The sequence below is a fragment of the Polyodon spathula genome, chromosome 10, assembly GCF_017654505.1.
Source record: "Polyodon spathula isolate WHYD16114869_AA chromosome 10, ASM1765450v1, whole genome shotgun sequence".
Lineage (NCBI taxonomy): Eukaryota > Metazoa > Chordata > Actinopteri > Acipenseriformes > Polyodontidae > Polyodon > Polyodon spathula.
In genome coordinates, this window is record NC_054543.1 from 48,111,362 (window position 1) to 48,132,117 (window position 20,756).

At 43.5% G+C, this 20,756-nt stretch overlaps 1 protein-coding gene across 3 annotated transcripts; it reads left to right on the top strand.

Annotated features, from left to right (window-relative positions):
• Nucleotides 1-513: 513 nt before the first annotated feature.
• ralba (v-ral simian leukemia viral oncogene homolog Ba (ras related)) lies at nt 514-11,746 on the top strand. Of its 3 annotated transcripts, none has more exons than XM_041262554.1 (5): nt 514-914; nt 8,800-8,962; nt 9,042-9,250; nt 9,645-9,822; nt 11,177-11,746. In XM_041262554.1, exons 2-5 carry the CDS (start codon nt 8,849-8,851, stop codon nt 11,294-11,296), a joined length of 621 nt encoding a protein of 206 aa, XP_041118488.1. In that variant the 5' UTR covers nt 514-914; nt 8,800-8,848; the 3' UTR covers nt 11,297-11,746. The 3 variants fall into 3 exon arrangements, with proteins under 3 accessions (XP_041118488.1, XP_041118490.1, XP_041118489.1); XM_041262556.1 differs by lacking the exon at nt 514-914 and adding an exon at nt 972-1,059; XM_041262555.1 differs by lacking the exon at nt 514-914 and adding an exon at nt 6,726-6,819.
• The last annotated feature ends 9,010 nt before the right edge of the window (nt 11,747-20,756 follow it).

Below are 20,756 nucleotides of genomic sequence, written 5' to 3' on the forward strand. Positions count from 1 at the left end.
AGTCATACAAGAGTCAGGAGAGGCGAATATCCTAAGAGGTCCTTGAATAGGTTTCATTATTATTGTATCATTGTTAAGCTTTCCCTTTATACAATACAACACAATAACAATGTATTTTACACAGTGCCCTTCACTGCATGGCACCCCAGAGTACACTGTATAAAACAAGAGCTAATATACACTCCAGCTACCACCAATGACATACAAGCACATTACAAAAATAACATTTCAATTTAGACTTCAAAGAATCCAATGTTTCAAGCTCCTGATGTCAAGAGGGATAGCGTCCCACGAAGGAGGAGCACGACAGCAGCAACATCTTGATGTAGAAGATATTTTTCTGAATAATTAAAAGTACAGTATATTGATTTCAGAATTTCGGACTTACCCGTTCTTCAATTAGCATGTTATTTACAAGTTTGAAATGCAGTTTAAACGACATTTGGTTACAAACAGAACAGGTGTTTGCTTTGTTCTTGCAACATGCTAAAGGCATACACGCCACGGGTTATACCTCAGCCAATCAGAGTACAGGGAATCGTTCCATTGCCGTATAAACGCGCACTGGCAGATTATTCTCAATGAGGTACCTTTGCCTTCCAGGAAACGTTGCGTCAGTGGCAGGAGTTGCTTTACAATTTAAAAATTTCAAGCACTTTTTAAAAAAAAAAATATCTGTCAATATTACCACGCACTTTTGAAAAGTTATAAGCAATCACTGTACCCCCGCCCTGCTGTTCACGGCGTCACATCCTTCCCCCTCACTGTATTGTCCCGGAAGGTGGGGTTCGGCAGCACCAGTCCCTGGTTTGGGTTGTAGTGCTGGAGCGGGTATCATCTATGCCGCGCTCAGGTATATTAATGCTTGAATCAAGATAGCGGCCACAAAGAAGAGATTCGCGGATTAAAACTCGGTAAGCGCCTGTCGTTTTATCAAATCGCTACGGTTGTAGCAGCGAAAGAAAAAAGAGCCGATTTGTATTTTTCATTTTGGACAGGGAGAGACCCAGCAGATTGTAGGGAGTCGTCTGAGGATTGACAGGCCCCGGGACCGCTCAGGTACTACTGTCGCGGAGTTTAGTGACATGGGAGGCAGCATTGGTCCAATGAGATTGCTTCGCCGAGTCGGAGAGGGTGGGCCTATTAGGGATGTGGAACTAGTAGTGAAAGGGTTCTAGTGAAACACTGACTTTTTTGTGTTGCGGCGAAACTAGTGCGTCGGTAATAAACCGACTTACTTTATAAACCAATAATGCTATGTTTAAATGACAACCCTAAGAATGTGCAGTGGGTCTAGTATTACCGTACTAAACTAAAGCGTGCCTTGTTCCTGAGTGGCACGGGTGGGTTAGTGTGCTGTACTAAAGCGTGCCTTGTTCCTGAGTGGCACGGGTGGGTTAGTGTGCTGTACTAAAGCGTGCCTTGTTCCTGAGTGGCACGGGTGGGATAGTGTGCTGTACTAAAGCGTGCCTTGTTCCTGAGTGGCACGGGTGGGTTAGTGTGCTGTACTAAAGCGTGCCTTGTTCCTGAGTGGCACGGGTGGGTTAGTGTGCTGTACTAAAGCGTGCCTTGTTCCTGAGTGGCACGGGTGGGTTAGTGTGCTGTACTAAAGCGTGCCTTGTTCCTGAGTGGCACGGGTGGGATAGTGTGCTGTACTAAAGCGTGCCTTGTTCCTGAGTGGCACGGGTGGGATAGTGTGCTGTACTAAAGCGTGCCTTGTTCCTGAGTGGCACGGGTGGGTTAGTGTGCTGTACTAAAGCGTGCCTTGTTCCTGAGTGGCACGGGTGGGTTAGTGTGCTGTACTAAAGCGTGCCTTGTTCCTGAGTGGCACGGGTGGGTTAGTGTGCTGTACTAAAGCGTGCCTTGTTCCTGAGTGGCACGGGTGGGTTAGTGTGCTGTACTAAAGCGTGCCTTGTTCCTGAGTGGCACGGGTGGGATAGTGTGCTGTACTAAAGCGTGCCTTGTTCCTGAGTGGCACGGGTGGGATAGTGTGCTGTACTAAAGCATGCCTTGTTCCTGAGTGGCACGGGTGGGTTAGTGTGCTGTACTAAAGCGTGCCTTGTTCCTGAGTGGCACGGGTGGGATAGTGTGCTGTACTAAAGCATGCCTTGTTCCTGAGTGGCACGGGTGGGATAGTGTGCTGTACTAAAGCATGCCTTGTTCCTGAGTGGTACAGTCAGGGCTCTTTTTAAATGCAGGGTTACAATTGTAACCACTGTTTGTTATGTTGTAGCACTTCTGATCATTACAATTCTTTCTTTCCATAAAGCGTGTACAATGTATCCAACCTCAGTGTATTAGATTACCAAAAAATAAAAGTCCATAAAACCACGCCGTTGGTCCGCTGCGCTAAGTGTCTGTATGTGGTTGGCACATAGGCCACATGCAGTAGGTACATGACGTCAGATGTGATTAGTTTATGTGAGTTTTGTATCTAAAATGTGTCTGTTGACTGTGTTTTTTTTTTTAAGTTTTCTTTTGTAGTTGGTGCACATTTTAAGTGACATGTGCATTCTGATTCTGTGTAGCACATCCTAATCCCATGCGTCTTGCCCGCACCTCCTCATGCTGTATTGTCTAACCTTTGTTTAAAGAATACTGTGCATTCTGTCAGCTAACAGTGTTTCTAGTTAGGCTATTGTCCCAAGAATGACAAACCAGCACAGCTTTCGAACTGTTTCGTAGGCTTGGGTCGATTGTAATGAATATAAATTCTGTATATCCAGGGATGGAAATAATAAATAATAAATAAGACTCCTATTGCCTGCTGGGTTCACTCTTTGCGCCACGGTGTACAGGTAAGAAGCTCAGGTGAGTCTTATTAAACTCCTAGCAAAACCAGGAATGGATCAAACTGCTCTGCACGGGGTCCCTGAGGTCTAGCGCTACCATCGCACCTTTTCCCATCCTCCTTTGTCAACACACACTTATCTCTTCAGTGCTGACTGTTCAGGCATTTTCAGGGTGGATATTCCGGTGTTTATTTACCAGGAAGAGGTGGAGTGCTGCAAATTAATAAAATGCAGAGAGGGGCAATTTTAGTGTTCTGATTGGTGCAATTAAACCAAAACAAAAAAACAAAAAAAAACTCACTGCTGCATTTTAAACTTCAAAAGCTTACATTTTTAGCAAATATGTTAATTGTTTTGTGAATTGTAAGTGTAAAATTTCATAATCTTTAGAAATGTAGAGACGGATTTTTGGCAGATACTGTAACATGTTGTTAAGACAGACTCATAGTTGAATGTCGTGTGTAGTTTAGTAGGTGCACTGCTTGGTTGTGTGGAAATGTACAGTACAGATCAATTTCCTATATTTGGGAATATTTACAGAGAGACTTCCTGATCACAGTTTGGGAAGCAGCCTGCTCTGCTTAAACATTAAGCGCTGTACTGTAATAAAACCCAAACACACCTCTCTTCCTGTAGATCGGGGCGGTACCACTGCTCTTCCAATGCTCTTGCTTTGGTGGCTATTCCCTTTAAAGGCAAGAGAGGGGCCCAGCAGGCAGCATGCCAAACACAGAAGTGTTGTGAGGGAAATAGCTTCCTTTTTCCAAGTGATTGTGTAAGTCAGTGCTGTCTTCCCAACTTGCGTCTTGTAGCGCTGTGTTAAGGAGATCTGGTTCCATTGAATGTTGTCTGCGAGAGTAATATTATTGAATTCAGACTGTTCAATCATGCCCACAGTTCTGTAATTGCTGTACGCTTTGTAATAGGAGAGTACTTCATCTTATTTTTTTATAGACCTGCTTTCTAAAGGAATGCTTTGCAGCAGATACTGGTCTTATGTGAAAAAGCTCTCTGTGCTGTAAAACGGGACATGTGCTTTTTGTGTTCTGTGCACATTGATGTGTCAGTTAATCTTCTGGCTAAAGGTGTGAGTTTGATTGCTTTGCACTGTGCTGCTGCTGAAATTGGTGCAGTTTTATTTTGTAGCTCCTTTGTCCCTACATTTCGGAATGCTTCCCATTTGGAATGTTTTAAATACATTTTTGTAGCAGGGGAAATTAGTGTTGGTATAATTACTATGTGAAAATGGGTGTGACTTTTCGGAGTTCTGTTTGATTGAATGATTGTTTACAGACAGGCGCGCGATTGAGACTTGCTGCCTGCTAGGTTTCGTTGAGAGGGTGGGCAGTGAGTGATTGGCTGTGCCGATCTTCAATCAGCAGGTGGGCGGGTCTTGACTGAGTGTCCATCCAGCATAAAAACATCTGGTGGGGATCGTTCTGGGCGACTGCAACGCCATGCTACAGAGAGGGGCGCTGCGTACACTCTGCAGGAACGACAGCTACGCAACCCTTAAACTGCAGACAGTGCTTGTGGAGGTAGTGCCCTGCCTGAAGCAGCAGGAGACTCTTCACGTGGCTCGCTGCACATGGCTCGCCAGTACTTCTTGAGGGTGTTTACTGTATTTGATTTGCTGACTGTGTCTGCTACCCATGACCTCTTCTCAGACCCCCTGGCACTTTGGAAAATAGAGTGCTTAAATCACAAGTAAAATAAATCTAAATAAAATTGCTGCAAATAAAATCTCACACTGTAGCTTTGCTCAATTCCCATAACGTGGAGTGAAACTAAAGAATTCCACAACGTCTTCAGTTTCTTTTCAAACAGAATAAAGTCATTTTGAAACAGTGTAGCCATAGTACACACTATAAACGAATGCAGGCACAGTGCTGTATGACTAACGTTGTATAGTACACGGAACACTGTTAGGAGGTCGAGACACCAAATGCATTGCTAACCTAGGACAAGTTCTGTCTAGCCAGACTTACGTTGGGTGTTCTGCTACAAGTAATCCACTTGCACGATTGATTTCCATTACATGAGAGTAGATGTTAAAACTTCATGCTGATTTGAACTCGGCTGTCACCAAGATAAGCACCAACTTTTTCATAGCTTTACAGTAAGCAAGTGTGATCCATCTGCATCTCCATCCATTTGCGTTTCTTTCCATCTGATGATGTAGATATCCGTCTCCCTGGTGTTGATGGCTGGAGTGTAATGCTGGCTCCAAGGATCAGCTTATTTTGCCTCCCCAGCGCATCAGCACACAGAACGGCTGCGATGCTGGCTGCAGGGATCAACCCCAGTGCGGTCTCCCCAGCACATCAGCATGACCACCATCTGGATTAGTGCATTAGGAATGGTATTGTACGCATCTCTTTAGAGTATTTTAATATTTATATATATTTTACTTCTTAAGGAATGGGGGGAGGGGGGTGCACATAGCAATTCCATTGCCCGATCCACCCATGCAGTGAGAGAGAGAAAGGGAGGACCAGTGGATAAAAAACAACATGCTTAATCATATTGTGATCATGGGAGGGGGGACCTTATGATAGAAGTGAATTTCCAATAGGAATCAGATAAAGCTAGTCAGCACTTAGTCTCTGAACTACAGTAGTTGATTGCTTTGCTCATTGAAGTTCACTGAGAATGCTTTATCCCAGATGCTGTTTTAAATGTTTGCATGCTACTCAAAGCCGGGTTTATCTGTATTCAGCAGGACTGTGCTGCAGGATAGCAGGGCTGCTATGTGCTGGAAGTTCTGTAGCATTCTTCGTCAGCCACAGGGAATGTATTAACATTTCCAGTAGTTGTCTGTGCAGATACAATCTAGGGCTGATTTTCTTTTCTTTTGTGTTTATTTATTTACCAGACTCAAGTGTGTGCAAAGAGCAGAACCTTTAGAAACATTTAACCAGTGTTTAGAAGAGCGCAGGATTATATGTAGCCTGCTGCAGACCTGTGCAGATGAGCACGTGGAACGTCTGAACCATGCTGTTGTAGTGAATTGCATTCTGATAGCAGCTGTAGTGTACTACCCAAACTTCAATAGCATCATTCAGTAATTTTAATCGAATGGCCTTTTTTGGTATGATCAGGCAAGACTGTGCTTGTCAAATGCCAGAGCCCTAGCACAGGATGCCTCTGGACTGTGACTGTCCTACAATAGCATGTCACCTCCTATCGGGCAGCCACCTCGCTTGTCATCACCAAGCAGACGCTTTTTGGTGATCACTCTAACAGCTCAACAGATTGAAGTGGAGTTTGATATTCTTTACCATACGCCGTGGTTTCACCAGCCTCAATTAGCTACGGTTCTGTACAGCATACAAGCAAAGTAGCATTGTAAGATTTACTAAGCTTTGCTCCAAGTGAAAATGTGTACCGGGTTTACAGGTGGAGATATTAAAACTGAAACTATTTTGTTTTCTAGTTTTTTTTTTTTTTTTTTTTTTTTAATTGTATTTATTGATTTAATGTTTTTGAAACATGTATTACTATTGTGAGGAACAGTATACAAAAGAAAAAAAAGTTTCTTAAGTTGTATTAAAGGGACCAAAAACAGAACACCAGGGAATGAACCGCACGAGTAAACCGAGCACTCCACTAACGGCTCGTCCTTTACCAGCATCGCGTGGTAAACTTGCTTGTCAAAGCCATTGTATTTTATAATGTACTGACTTGCTGCTGTATCAGTAAAGGTCAGTCAGTGTGTGTGCTCCAGTGCTGTACTGTAGCACAGTGCTGTCGGGGTGGCAAGGGGCCAGCATGACGTAGCATTTCCACATAGTGAGAGCATGCCTGAAGGAAAGGCGTGTCAGGCTAAGTTGTGCTTGGGTCTGTATACTATACTGCACGCAATGTAAAACAAAGCCTTGGGTCTCTTACTGTAGGAAGTCTATTGCAAAGGATTTGCTTATTTTGCTCCAGCAAACTGGAATAACCTTCCTGCTGAATTAAGGGCAGGCGTCACTCTTCCTGTTTCCAGAAAGTGAATCGGGCGACCCTGATTCCTCGTGCTCAGGTTAGTGGCTGCCTGCTGTGCTAATTCTGCCCTCGCTGGGAACTGTAATGAATTTTAACAGGCTGTCTGCCCTAGAGAAGACAGATCCATTTATGTTTTAGTAGCTGCTTCAACCAGGCTGGATACAGTATAGCTTGCACAGAAACATGTGGGTCATGCTGCACCCACAGATCTCTGCTAGACTGCCCTTGGTTCAACCTTTAACTTTCTTATTGTACAGCAAGGAGCTAAATATGGTCAACTGGGACTAATCAAACCCCAAATACTACGTTTTTGCATTTTTTTCACCTTTCCTTTTGAGGATTAAACACTGTCGACAAATCCTAGTTCTGAACTGTATATCTACAACGTGTAGATCAAAACGATGTATCAGCAAAGTACAGAGCTTTTCAAACGCTGCTGCTATAGATCTGTTAAGTGTGGACACTCCTTCAGGATTACTCTTAATAAATCCGGCACGTTTTGGTGGTTGGAGCATTGCCATGACAGTACTATAGGTTGTGAGTGCTATGCCAGGATAAAACTGTTGTTTTCTGAAGACAACTAGTTCACTTTTTGTGTGCTTTCTTTTCACATGCAGTACAGTGCATTGAACTGAGAAATCCATTGTTTGTCCCTATTGATTTTGTGACTGAATCCATCTAAATGAAAACTACTGTAGCAGTGTAGTCCTAAGGGAGAAATGTAAAACGTGCCTTGTACAGTGTTCACCTTACAGTACCTCCTCACACACAGTATGTTCAGACAGCTGTGTAATTATGTAACGACTGTGTCCCGCTCCAGTCCGCTCTCACCTCTATATTCTGCTGTTTTCTTACACTCCTGCTTTACTGTGTTCGATGTTGATGGTGCAGAAACAATGGCAGGAAGCGGTGGGGTTGAGTGCTAGGGGAGAACCACTGAAATAATGAAAGGGCTGTTTCAGCAATGACAGGAAGCGGTGGGGTTGAGTGCTAGGGGAGAACCACTGAAATAATGAAAGGGCTGTTTCAGCAATGGCTTGTCTGCCATGTGACACAGTTCTATAACATTCTGGTAAAACTGATGTCAAGATCACTGGCAGGATGTTTCACACAGACTGCTGCTCCGGTAGATTGAGCTCTCTGGGGCATCCAAACCCATGTGGGCCTGACGGCTTTCCCCTCTAGCACAGCCTAGCTGCTGAACTATTCAAATTAATAGGAGAAGCCTGTTGTGCTGTACAGTAAAGGTCTATTTTAATTAATGAAAAAGCAGCAGAACTTAATACCACCACCCTAAAAAAAAAATTAAAAAAAATATTACATTTTAAAAATGATATTTCACTGTATTTTTTTATGTAGCAATGTTTCTGTCTGCCTGGATACACTATAGCATGCACAGAAAAATGTGGGTCACCCACCCATCCAGAGATCTCTACTAGACTGCCCTTCATTCAACCTTTTCCTTTCTGAAATCAGAAGAATGCAATAGTCAAAATTATGATTGCTTTTTATAGAATTAAATGATATCTGGGTAGGAAATAAATATCTGGATTACAGAGGACATGAACCCAGGCTTTCAGGTATGCGTGCACAAATGCACTTTATTTGAATTCCAGAATGTTCTCCAAAGTGCATTGTTTTATGTATTCTTTATCATGGAAGTTCCAAGTGTACAACATACAGTAGGCACACTGCAGATTACAGTGCTTGAACATCCAGCCTCTATAGTTAACGGATGACCTTCTGACCTGCACGTGACTCCAGTGGGGATCAGGACAGAGATTGCACGGGGCTGACCCGCGGGACAGAGATAGAGTAGATGTTATCATGCAAGCACTGGCTGACAGACCTGGTGTTGCTAATATTACTTAAGATGACCGAGTTTTGGATGTGGTGATGCTTTAAGGAAAGCGAGCAGGACCTGTCTCGTCTGTCTGTTTGTCTCTCGCTCTCTCTCTCTTTCTCTCTCTCTCTCTCTCTCTCGTTGTTTACAGCATCATTTCTTTTTTTTCCCCAGGTATTCTACTTTTTTAGTGACTGATCGCTTGCTTGTCAACGGTCCTGCAATGGCAGCAAGCAAGAGTAAGAACCAGAGCTCCCTGGCCCTGCACAAAGTGATCATGGTGGGCAGTGGTGGTGTGGGCAAGTCCGCCCTCACACTGCAGTTCATGTACGACGAGGTGAGTCCGTGCTTTGCCACCCCTAGGAGATCATGCAGCTTGTGTTTTAAACTGTGTTTAACTGGGTTCTGTATTGCAGTTTGTAGAAGACTACGAGCCCACAAAGGCAGACAGCTACAGGAAGAAGGTGGTGCTGGACGGAGAGGAGGTGCAGATAGACATCCTGGACACTGCTGGACAGGAGGACTATGCAGCTATCCGGGATAACTACTTCCGCAGCGGGGAGGGCTTCCTCCTGGTGTTCTCCATAACGGAGCACGAGTCCTTCTCCTCCACAGCCGAATTCAGGTGAACTGTGAAAAAAAACCTAAAAAAAAACATGTTGCATTTATAAGACTTGCTGGTCAAGACTCTGGTCACTGGTATGCAAGATTTGAACTGATAAATAGATAAGTAAATGAATGAATTACTGATAGGAAATGTTTTACAAGGCAAAAAACTGCAAACACTTTGAACAGCTTTTGGTACAAGAAATATCTTCTCCAGGTACTAATGTAGTAACACATTTATAAAAAACTTTTTCTTTTTTTTGTACTTATCTGCATAAACCAACACCTGATTTAAAAAAAGCAAAGCAAGAAGAAGAGCATGTGATTAAGTTAGTGTAAGTCAGCATCAACACAGTTTAGTTTAGCAGTACCAAACAAGTTGACAGCCACCTCTGTGTTTTGGTTTTGTGCAGGGAACAGATTTTGCGGGTGAAGTCAGAGGAGGATAAAATCCCATTGCTTGTGGTTGGGAACAAGTCAGATTTGGAAGAGCGGAGACAGGTGATGGTGGACGAAGCCAGGAGCAAAGCAGAGGAGTGGGGAGTTCAATATGTAGAGACATCCGCCAAGACCAGAGCCAATGTAGACAAGGTAAATCACAAGGAATGATCAATATGTAGAGACACCCACCAAGACAAGAGCCAACGTAGACAAGGTAAATCACAAGGAATGATCAATATGTAGAGACATCCGCCAAGACCAGAGCCAACGTAGACAAGGTAAATCACAGGGAATGATCAATATGTAGAGACACCCACCAAGACAAGAGCCAACGTAGACAAGGTAAATCACAGGGAATGATCAATATGTAGAGACACCCACCAAGACAAGAGCCAACGTAGACAAGGTAAATCACAGGGAATGATCAATATGTAGAGACATCCGCCAAGACCAGAGCCAACGTAGACAAGGTAAATCACAGGGAATGATCAATATGTAGAGACACCCACCAAGACAAGAGCCAACGTAGACAAGGTAAATCACAGGGAATGATCAATATGTAGAGACACCCACCAAGACCAGAGCCAACGTAGACAAGGTAAATCACAGGGAATGATCAATATGTAGAGACACCCACCAAGACCAGAGCCAACGTAGACAAGGTAAATCACAGGGAATGATCAATATGTAGAGACACCCACCAAGACCAGAGCCAACGTAGACAAGGTAAATCACAGGGAATGATCAATATGTAGAGACACCCACCAAGACCAGAGCCAACGTAGACAAGGTAAATCACAGGGAATGATCAATATGTAGAGACATCCGCCAAGACCAGAGCCAACATAGACAAGGTAAATCACAAGGAATGATCAATATGTAGAGACATCCGCCAAGACCAGAGCCAACGTAGACAAGGTAAATCACAAGGAATGATCAATATGTAGAGACACCCACCAAGACAAGAGCCAACGTAGACAAGGTAAATCACAGGGAATGATCAATATGTAGTGACATCCACCAAGACAAGAGCCAGTGTAGACAAGGTAAATCACAGGGAATGATCAATATGTAGAGACACCCACCAAGACCAGAGCCAATGTAGACAAGGTAAATCACAGGGAATGATCAATATGTAGAGACACCCACCAAGACCAGAGCCAACGTAGACAAGGTAAATCACAAGGAATGATCAATATGTAGAGACATCCGCCAAGACCAGAGCCAACATAGACAAGGTAAATCACAGGGAATGATCAATATGTAGAGACACCCACCAAGACCAGAGCCAATGTAGACAAGGTAAATCGTAAGGAATTATACTAAGTCGCCAAAGCGCTCTCAATGTAAATCTCTTCTCAATTCATTAAGATGGTTTTAAACGATTCCCTTGTCTTGCTGTGTGTAGATACCCTGCTAATGCTCTGGCATGGAGGTTCATGTATTCTCTTATGGGGAGGGGAGGACTGCACTGCACTGCACTCTGTGCAACTTGTTGTTTCAGGTCTTCTTTGACCTCATGAGGGAAGTCAGAGCGAAGAAGATGTCAGAAAACAAGGACAGAAATGGAAAGGGCAGCAAGAGGAAGAGGAAGAGCTTCAAAGAGCGCTGCTGCTTGCTTTGATCGGACCCAGGAACTTTTCACAGGAACACTGCGAGTCGCCACTAAAAACGAAAGTGTTCAAAATCAGAACTCATTTCTAATGTCAAGAAAGGAAAAAGAAATCCGTGTTTTGAAAGTATTGGTTATCCGTTAGGTTCCTAACTACACAGAATCTCTCTTTTCGAACGTTTGTGTTTTTTGTAATCAAGTCTAAATTCCCTCAGTCACAGCAATGGTAGTGATTTGCTATATATCTGCATTGTAAAGCAAGAGACGAGGATTTCACGTCATGGGTGCGTATTCTTCTACATGCTGTTTAGCTGCCCAGCCTTTCCGACCCTGAGCAGTGCCCACCTTGGCTCTTTCTTTCTTTGCTATTATGAATCCAGTCAGTTTGCAGTGTAGTGTATTGTCCAGAGTGAAACACAGTGACACAGATGTGTAGGAATACAGTTCTAATTACTGCCTTCATATTAGAACCCAGTGTCCTTGCATATTGTATGTGGAAAGTCTGGACCATAATGGCTAGTTCGCAGCTAGTCTACGACCAGGTTTTCCTTATAAACTGTGAAATACCACAGCAATGCCAATCTTTACAAGATGTTTTGCAGTAGCACATAAGCAGTTGAAAGCAGTAGCGTGTGGGGGAAGTGAATGATGTTGCCAATAAGGACCCATATGTCGGAGAAGACCGTGTTCTGTTTTTGGTATGGAGTACTTGGAAAACTCTGCCAAACTAATTCTTGCCTTTCGAGAGTGTTGTGTTAAAGCAGCGCTTTAAAGATTCTTGAACACTTCTGGGTTTAACCATACGCGGGTTCATTAGAGTTCTGAAGAGCTGCTAGAATCCATGCCCGGGTTCATTAGAGTTCTGAAGAGCTGCTAGAATCCATGCTCGGGTTCATTAGAGTTCTGAAGAGCTGCTAGAATCCATGCCCGGGTTCATTAGAGTTCTGAAGAGCTGCTAGAATCCATGCCCGCCCGGGTTCATTAGAGTTCTGAAGAGCTGCTAGAATCCATCTGGGTTCATTAGAGTTCTGAAGAGCTGCTAGAATCCCCGGGTTCATTAGAGTTCTGAAGAGCTGCTAGAATCCATGCCCGGGTTCATTAGAGTTCTGAAGAGCTGCTAGATGCCCGGGTTCATTAGAGTTCTGAAGAGCTGCTAGAATCCATGCCCGGGTTCATTAGAGTTCTGAAGAGCTGCTAGAATCCATGCCCGGGTTCATTAGAGTTCTGAAGAGCTGCTAGAATCCATGCCCGGGTTCATTAGAGTTCTGAAGAGCTACTAGAATCCATGCCCGGGTTCATTAGAGTTCTGAAGAGCTGCTAGAATCCATGCCCGGGTTCATTAGAGTTCTGAAGAGCTGCTAGAATCCATGCCCGCCCGGGTTCATTAGAGTTCTGAAGAGCTACTAGAATCCATGCCCGGGTTCATTAGAGTTCTGAAGAGCTGCTAGAATCCATGCCCGGGTTCATTAGAGTTCTGAAGAGCTGCTAGAATCCATGCCCATGCCTGGGTTCATTAGAGTTCTGAAGAGCTGCTAGAATCCATGCGCCCGGGTTCATTAGAGTTCTGAAGAGCTGCTAGAATCCATGCCCGGGTTCATTAGAGTTCTGAAGAGCTGCTAGAATCCATGCCCGCCTTCATTAGAGTTCTGAAGAGCTACTAGAATGCCCGGGTTCATTAGAGTTCTGAAGAGCTGCTAGAATCCATGCCCGGGTTCATTAGAGTTCTGAAGAGCTGCTAGAATCCATGCCCGGGTTCATTAGAGTTCTGAAGAGCTGCTAGAATCCATGCCCGCCTGGGTTCATTAGAGTTCTGAAGAGCTGCTAGAATCCATGCCCGGGTTCATTAGAGTTCTGAAGAGCTACTAGAATCCATGCCCGGGTTCATTAGAGTTCTGAAGAGCTGCTAGAATCCATGCCCGGGTTCATTAGAGTTCTGAAGAGCTGCTAGAATCCATGCCCGGGTTCATTAGAGTTCTGAAGAGCTGCTAGAATATACAGTAGTTATTTTGAGCAGGCCAGAAAAACAACATGACACAATAATAATGTGGTGGTTTGTGAAGCAAGTATTTGTCCTGAATGATGTGTTCACTTACAAACGACAGCTTTATTGTTTACTACAAATTACTGCTTGATAAACAATGCCTTGGAACAATATCGTACTGAATACACTAGTATTAATAACAAGATATTTTATAACATTATCACTAACAGCATTAAATAACATCCAGGCATCACAAAGGCAATACATTGGCTGCTTTGATAAGCGGATGATCTTTAGTACAAAGCATTGAACTTTGTTCAGTAAAGTTTAGAAACTCCATTAAGTTGATTGCATTTCTGTTTGTTTAAAAAAAAAACACACAAAAAAAACACACTTGTGCCAAATGTTTTATTACAACACCTCTTGCAGTGTTTTGGCCCTGAACAAATGCTGTGAGGCAGCAAAGGCAAAATAGCTGTCTGGTAAAGGGTTAAAATCAGGATAATGACTTTGGCTGCTTCTCCTGATTTGAGAAAGATGAATCGCAGGGTGTCTGGGAGTCAGAAAGCTGCTGCTTCGTGGTTTGTTTTTCTACGCATGGTTTTTGCCCCTGGGATATTAAACCATGCTGCTGAACACACTGTCAAGGTTGCCCTTTTCTAGGAGGTCCGCAGGCATCACATTGGTACTGTGGTGAAGACAGGACAGTAATACCAGTGGATAACTGTTGTACACTCCTCTATGTACACAGTGCTTACATGAAGCCGCTGCTGCTTCACTGCTCTGGATGTGATGCCCATCTCATCCCTTTGGCATTGTGCTACCTTTCACAGGGTCATTTTGACTGTACTACCAGGAGCAGCTCTAGAGCCAAGCTGGGCTGGGGCTGCGTGCCAGTCTGTCGCTGCTCCTTTAGACTGTCAGTGCGGGTAATAGAGACCGCTCGCTCTGTGAGTGAGCCAGCATGCTGTACAGTACTTCAGATGAAATCTGTGTGCGGTTTGTTTAAGTCTGCTTTGCGGAGCCTTGCTGATTACACGGCTCTGCTTTGCATTGCTTGGGGGTGAAGACTCGAGAAAGGGAACAGCACTGCAATGAAGAGCATTATCATTCAGCGTGCTGCGTCAAAGCTGCCTCACGGCGTCGGTGTGACGCTGTGCTCGCACGCAGGGGTGTTCGTTTGTTTGTTAAAGAATAAAGCTTAGCTTCGCTGTTTATCCACTAGCCTCAGTAAATATCCGCAACATGTTTCTGATTAATTGAGTTTTCTAATGATACCTAAATTGGTAAAGAAGGGAATGTTTTTCGTTTTTATCGAAATGCTCACGTCATCGCCCCTCCCCTCATCTTTACGTCTGGTTGGGATATATCATTTTATTACTATTGTTTGTGATTATGACATGTTTTCAGTGATGTACATTATGTTATACTTAATATAAGAAAAAAAATCAATTGAATTGTTTCTACATGGGCATAACTTTTTTCTTGTTTAAGGTTTGTATGTTAACACCGTTTTGCAAACATTTGCAGTGTGTATACAATGTATTTTTACACTGTTGTATTGATTTGCATTATAATCATTTTCCAGTTTTTTATGTCTCTATTAAAGATCCCATTTTAAAAAAAAAAAAACCCTTCACGGTCGTGGTTGTTTTATGTAGTTCAGTAAATAAGTTGTTCCGAGCCTGTACAAAACATCTGTAACTTCACTGCATCTGTCGTTGTTTATCTGTGCTTATAGTGCCACCTAGTGGATAGTGTGCAGTACTACTCTTGGTTCAAGAAGCGTATAACAGAACTTGAAAACAAGGTTTGGGTTTGGGGTCATGTTCAGGGTGTAAAGATACAAGCTGATTTTCCTATTTATAAAATAATACAATATGAAGGTTAAGCTTAAGAAAATATACTACACTCAATCTTGTCCAAAAGGCCAAGAAGTGATGAAGTACAATTACTGATGTTTTTGATATTATAACACAGATTTGGATGTTTAGTTTGAGATTGTTCTATGTTGAAATTGAAGATCTAGAATAAAATCAATGGCATATTATAAACAACTATTATGAACAACTTTTCCACGCAATGCCCGCTTTTTTAAAATGTTTTTTTTTGTTTGTTTTTATTTTGAAAAATAATCTAAAGCAGTGTTCTGTAATTACCTCTGTTTCTTACGGGACTGAAAAAGACAGCAGTTGCTGTGAGTTTATGCAACAGGTTGCTCTTAAATTTCCAATCTGGTGAACACACTTCGTGCTTAGTCCACTAGAGGGCACCGTTATGCATGTACATTGAACACTTTGCACAATGGGTTTCAGTTTTGTTATTAAGCAGAATCTATTCACGAGTTAAAATCAACATTGCGTGCAGACACAGTATTGTTACTGAAGAATACAAGAAAAATAAGGATCTGGTAATGTGTATTTTTAGAAAAAAAAAAGCAACATGCATGCAAGTTCGGGTGATTTCAACAGCCACAGACTTTCCATGTCTAAAATAGCTCAAATATTTTAATAGAACATACTTAAAAAAAAAAAAAAAAACTTGTTTAACTATTTGATTTATGTTTTGTTGCACATTTATAAAATTGTGTGTGTGTGTATAGTTTGTTGAATTGGTATTCGGTTCTGACTGCCTCGCTGTGACAGCATTGCACGGTTCTTACATTACCAGGAGCTGCACATTCACGGGTTGGGAGATAGGTGGCGCTCTTTATTAAGTTTTAAAGAAAATCATTTTGTCACCAATTCTTTTTTCTCCCAAACTGCTGCAGCTGTGGCTTGATAGCGATCACAGCGGTCAGATTTACAAACTGAGAACAGATCCCCCTATTTACAGTTACTGCACACTCATTTCTTACGCTGCTTTGAAAATATAACCACTGTGCATTTCGATAGCTGTTTGGGACCAGAATTCACACAGAATGCATTTTAAAAAGTATGGAGAGCGATATTATTATATCTCTGATCCCAGAAAGATTGGGTTTGCGAGGTGGAGGTTAGAATTTAAAATACCTGGCCGAACCACAATAAGATGCAAGAAAATGGGAATCGAAAAACAGAAGAAAAAAGTATAGAAAAGGGAGGAAATTCAGAATACAAATGCTCCTTTGTTTGGTGCAAGAAATCAGCCCGAACTGATGTGAAAAGTAAAGGGCCCCTGTGTGTGAGGCAGTCACGTTTTCTGTGCCAGTTTTAATTAGCAGAGCAGGTTGGATAGCTTTTGAAACATGGCAGACAATCATAAAGGAGACTTTTCCATGGAAGTGATATGGCACAGTGGCCTAATTCAGTAGCATGCTGTGCTGTGCTCTTTGAGTACTGGCTTCAAATCCAGCTTGCCTCCTTTTATTGTCAAATAATTGGTCCATTTACCTTATAATTAATGAAAAGCAATCATTTATACAGAGGTGAGATAGCACAATGGGCTAGTTCAGATGCATGCTATGCTGGTCCTTCTTGTGGGACTGGGTTTAAATCCAGCTTTCCTTTCTTTATTTTCAAAGACTTGGTTAATTTACCTTATAATCAATGGAAGTCACACTATTCTGTGGAAGTGAGATTGCACAGTGGGCTAATTCACTAGCATGCTGTGCTGTTCTCTTGGAGTACTGTGTTCAAAGCTTGGTTCATTTACTTTTAAAGTCAGTGTGAAACACAGCTTTCCTGTGGGAGTTGGTGGTGCGCAGTGGAGTAATCCCATGGCCGCCTCTCTTTGTAGATGGCAGCTCAATTTGAGCCCAGTATTCCAAGTAGAACAGCATCGTATGCTAGTGAATTAGCCCACTGTGCCATCTCACTTCCATGGAAGAGTGTGCTTGCAGTAAGGTAAATTAACCTTCTTTGAAAATAAAGGAAAGAATTCCCCTGGATTTTAACCCACTCCCACAAGGACGTGTAGCACAGCATGCTTGTAAAATAGCCCACTGCACCACGTGGCTCCTTGTGACAGGGTAACCTTGTATGTGAGATAGACTTCCCTTTTCAGAGCACATACTTCAGGAGTTGAGAATCAGGGATCTTATTGCACAATTTCAGTTTCATGCCACTGATGAGAGGAGGGCTTATCAAACCCAAACCTATTACACAGCAGGTCTGTGAGATAAATACCAGGGACACCAGGGTCAGAGTATTAATACCTGCTGGCTTCCATAGGAAAATCTGTTTTTTACATTGTGTCACTGTTAAAGTTGTGGCATCTAAAGCTGGGCAGCAAAAATAATTCCACGTCTAGCAGGGTTGACTTTTTGCACAGTTTCTTAGTGCTGAAACAGTAAAAGTTGGATGCTTTTTTGCCATTCCATTATAAAGTAATCTTTCATACCCCCTAGCACCGTACTGTCTCCACTTTTAATTCATTATTACTGATGAAACAACATGAGCGCCAATCCTTCATCAATAGGCAAAGCTAGCGCTGCTGTGCAGGGCTCAACATAATAATCTTTATATAGCACCTTTCATAGTGAACCACCATCTCAAAGTGCTTTACAAGATACAAGACTAGGGTGTGTGAACTATGCATCAGTTGCACAGTCACTTATAACAACGTCTTGAAAGACAAAGCAAAAGGGGCTTGCTCAGGGTCACACAATGAGTCAGAGGCTGAGCTGGGATTTGAACCAGGATCTCCTCTTTACAAGCTCATTTCTTTAACCATGCAGCCAACATGCCACAGCCTTACCAGCAAGCACTCAGGTGCCAGGGCGCAAAGCAGGACAAGAACCTGGATGTCTTGGCTTTGTGGGAGTGTAGTGAGCTCTGTGAACACCGTCCTTTTCTTTCTGCAGAGGACATAGAAGATTAGCCTGGAAAGCGACCCCTCAGAGGAAGGACAGCGTTCTGATCAAGGACAGGTGGAGGACCTTGAAAAGGCTTAAGATCTTAAAGTTGTTGTTTAAAATTTGAAAAAAATAAAAGTTCTATAGTATGTTTCTGTGTTTATACCTGTGACTATTGCTGGGTTATTTTGAATTAATATAGAAGCATGTTAGTGTGAGTGAATGCTTATGTATGTATACCCTTTTAGGGCTTGTTATTGTTAGATTAAACATAAATCATTAAAGAAATAGAAAATGTGTTCATTGCTTTATGGAGTTCTTTGTTGAGAAAGGGTGTGGTTTGTCTTAACAAAACATATACAATGCGCCAGTCCAAACCATAGTCAGTAAATATTTAGCATTACTGTGAAATGGTGCTGCTAGTGGTGTGGATCTGGGGCTGTGCAATGCCTTACTTAGTGGGTGTGCTGCTGGTAAACCCCAGAATGGAGCATGGCTAGGATCTGGGGCTGCTCAATGCCTTGCTTAGTGGGTGTGCTGCTGGTAAACCACAGACTGGAGCATGGCTAGGATCTGGGGCTGCTCAATGCCTTGCTTAGTGGGTGTGCTGCTGGTAAACCACAGACTGGAGCATGGCTAGGATCTGGGGCTGCTCAATGCCTTGCTTAGTGGGTGTGCTGCTGGTAAACCACAGACTGGAGCATGGCTAGGATCTGGGGCTGCTCAATGCCTTGCTTAGTGGGTGTGCTGCTGGTAAACCCCAGACTGGAAGCATGCCTCAGGGTCACCAGCCGCTCTATATCACCCAGACTCAACTCGCAGGCTCTGCTCGTAATCCTGAGAGAGGCAGAGGAAGAGACACAGAGTCACAACTACACGCTGGTCTACACCTGCATTTCAGAGTGTGCTGTATCTATGTGTCTGTGCTGCAGCTGTGATTGCGTATGTGTCTGTGCTGCAGTTGGTATTGTTTGTCTGTGTGTGTGTGCTGTATCTGTGTGTCTGTGCTGCAGTTAGTATTGTGTGTGTGTGTGTGTGTGTGTGTGTTGTCTGTGTGTGTGTGTGCTGCAGTTGGTATTGTGTGTGTGTGTGTGTGTGTGCTGCAGTTGGTATTGTGTGTGTGTGTGTCTGTGCTGCAGTTGGTATTGTGTGTGTGTGTGTGTGTGCTGCAGTTGGTATTGTGTGTGTGTGTGTGTGTGCTGCAGTTGGTATTGTGTGTGTGTGTGTGTGTGCTGCAGTTGGTATTGTGTGTGTGTGTGTCTGTGCTGCAGTTGGTATTGTGTGTGTGTGTGTCTGTGCTGCAGTTGGTATTGTGTGTGTGTGTGTGTGTGCTGCAGTTGGTATTGTGTGTGTGTGTGTGTCTGTGCTGCAGTTGGTATTGTGTGTGTGTGTGTGTGTGCTGCAGTTGGTGTGTGTGTGTGTGTGTGTGTCTGTGCTGCAGTTGGTATTGTGTGTGTGTGTGTGTGTCTGTGCTGCAGTTGGTATTGTGTGTGTGTGTGTGTGTGCTGCAGTTGGTATTGTGTGTGTGTGTGTGTGCAGTTGCTATTGTGTGTGTGTGTGTGTGTGCAGTTGTATGTGTGTGTGTGTGTGTGTGTGTGTGTGCAGTTGTGTGTGTGTGTGTGTGTGTGTGTGCAGTTGGTATGTGTGTGTGTGTGTGTGTGTCTGTGTGTGTCTGTGCTGTGTATTGTGTGTGTGTGTGTGTGTGCTGTGTGTGTGTGTGTGTGTGTGTGTGTGTGCTGCAGTTGTGTGTGTGTGTGTGTGTGTGTGTGTGCAGTTGGTGTGTGTGTGTGTGTGTGTGTGCTGCAGTTGGTATTGTGTGTGTGTCTGTGCTGCAGTTGGTATTGTGTGTGTGCTGTGTGTGTGTGTGTGTGCTGCAGTTGGTATGTGTGTGTGTGTGCTGTGTGTGTGTGTGTGTGTGTGTGTTGTGTGTGTGTGTGTCTGTGCTGCAGTTGGTATGTGTGTGTGTGTGTGTGTGTGTGTGTGTGTGTGTGTGTGTGTGTGTGTGTGTGTGTGTGTGTGTGTGTGTGTGTGCAGTGTGTGTGTGTGTGTGTGTGTGCTGTGTCTGTGTGAGACACACTCACCGACGTCAATCTGGTATGTGTGTGTGTGTGTGTGTGTGTGTGCTGTTGTGTGTGTGTGTGTGTGTGTGTGTGTGGGTTGTGTGTGTGTGTGTGTGTGCTGTGTGTATTGTGTGTGTGTGCTGTGCTGCAGTTGGTATTGTGTGTGTGTGTGTCTGTGTGCAGTTGGTATTGTGTGTGTGTGTGTCTGTGCTGCAGTTGGTATTGTGTGTGTGTGTGTGTGTGCTGTGTTGGTATTGTCTGTGTGTGTGTGTCTGTGCTGCAGTTGGTATTGTGTGTGTGTGTGTGTCTGTGCTGCATTGTGTGTGTGTGTGTGTATTGTGTGTGTGTGTGTCTGTGCTGCAGTTGGTATTGTGTGTGTGTGTGTCTGTGCTGCAGTTGGTATTGTGTGTGTGTGTGTCTGTGCTGCAGTTGGTGTGTGTGTGTGTGTGTCTGTGCTGCAGTTGGTATTGTGTGTGTGTGTGTGTCTGTGCTGCAGTTGGTATTGTGTGTGTGTGTGTCTGTGCTGCAGTTGGTATTGTGTGTGTGTGTGTGTCTGTGCTGCAGTTGGTATTGTGTGTGTGTGTGTGTGTGCTGCTGCAGTTGGTATTGTGTGTGTGTGTGTGTGCTGCAGTTGGTATGTGTGTGTGTGTGTGTCTG

What these genes read in the sequence shown, in the direction of transcription:
- ralba (XM_041262554.1), top strand. Translation starts at nt 8,849, where the DNA reads ATGGCAGCAAGCAAGAGTAAGAACCAGAGCTCCCTGGCCCTGCACAAA. An exon ending in TCCTCCACAGCCGAATTCAG is followed by an intron (nt 9,251 to 9,644) that starts GTGAACTGTGAA and finishes GGTTTTGTGCAG; the next exon opens with GGAACAGATTTTGCGGGTGA. An exon ending in CCAGAGCCAATGTAGACAAG is followed by an intron (nt 9,823 to 11,176) that starts GTAAATCACAAG and finishes TTGTTGTTTCAG; the next exon opens with GTCTTCTTTGACCTCATGAG.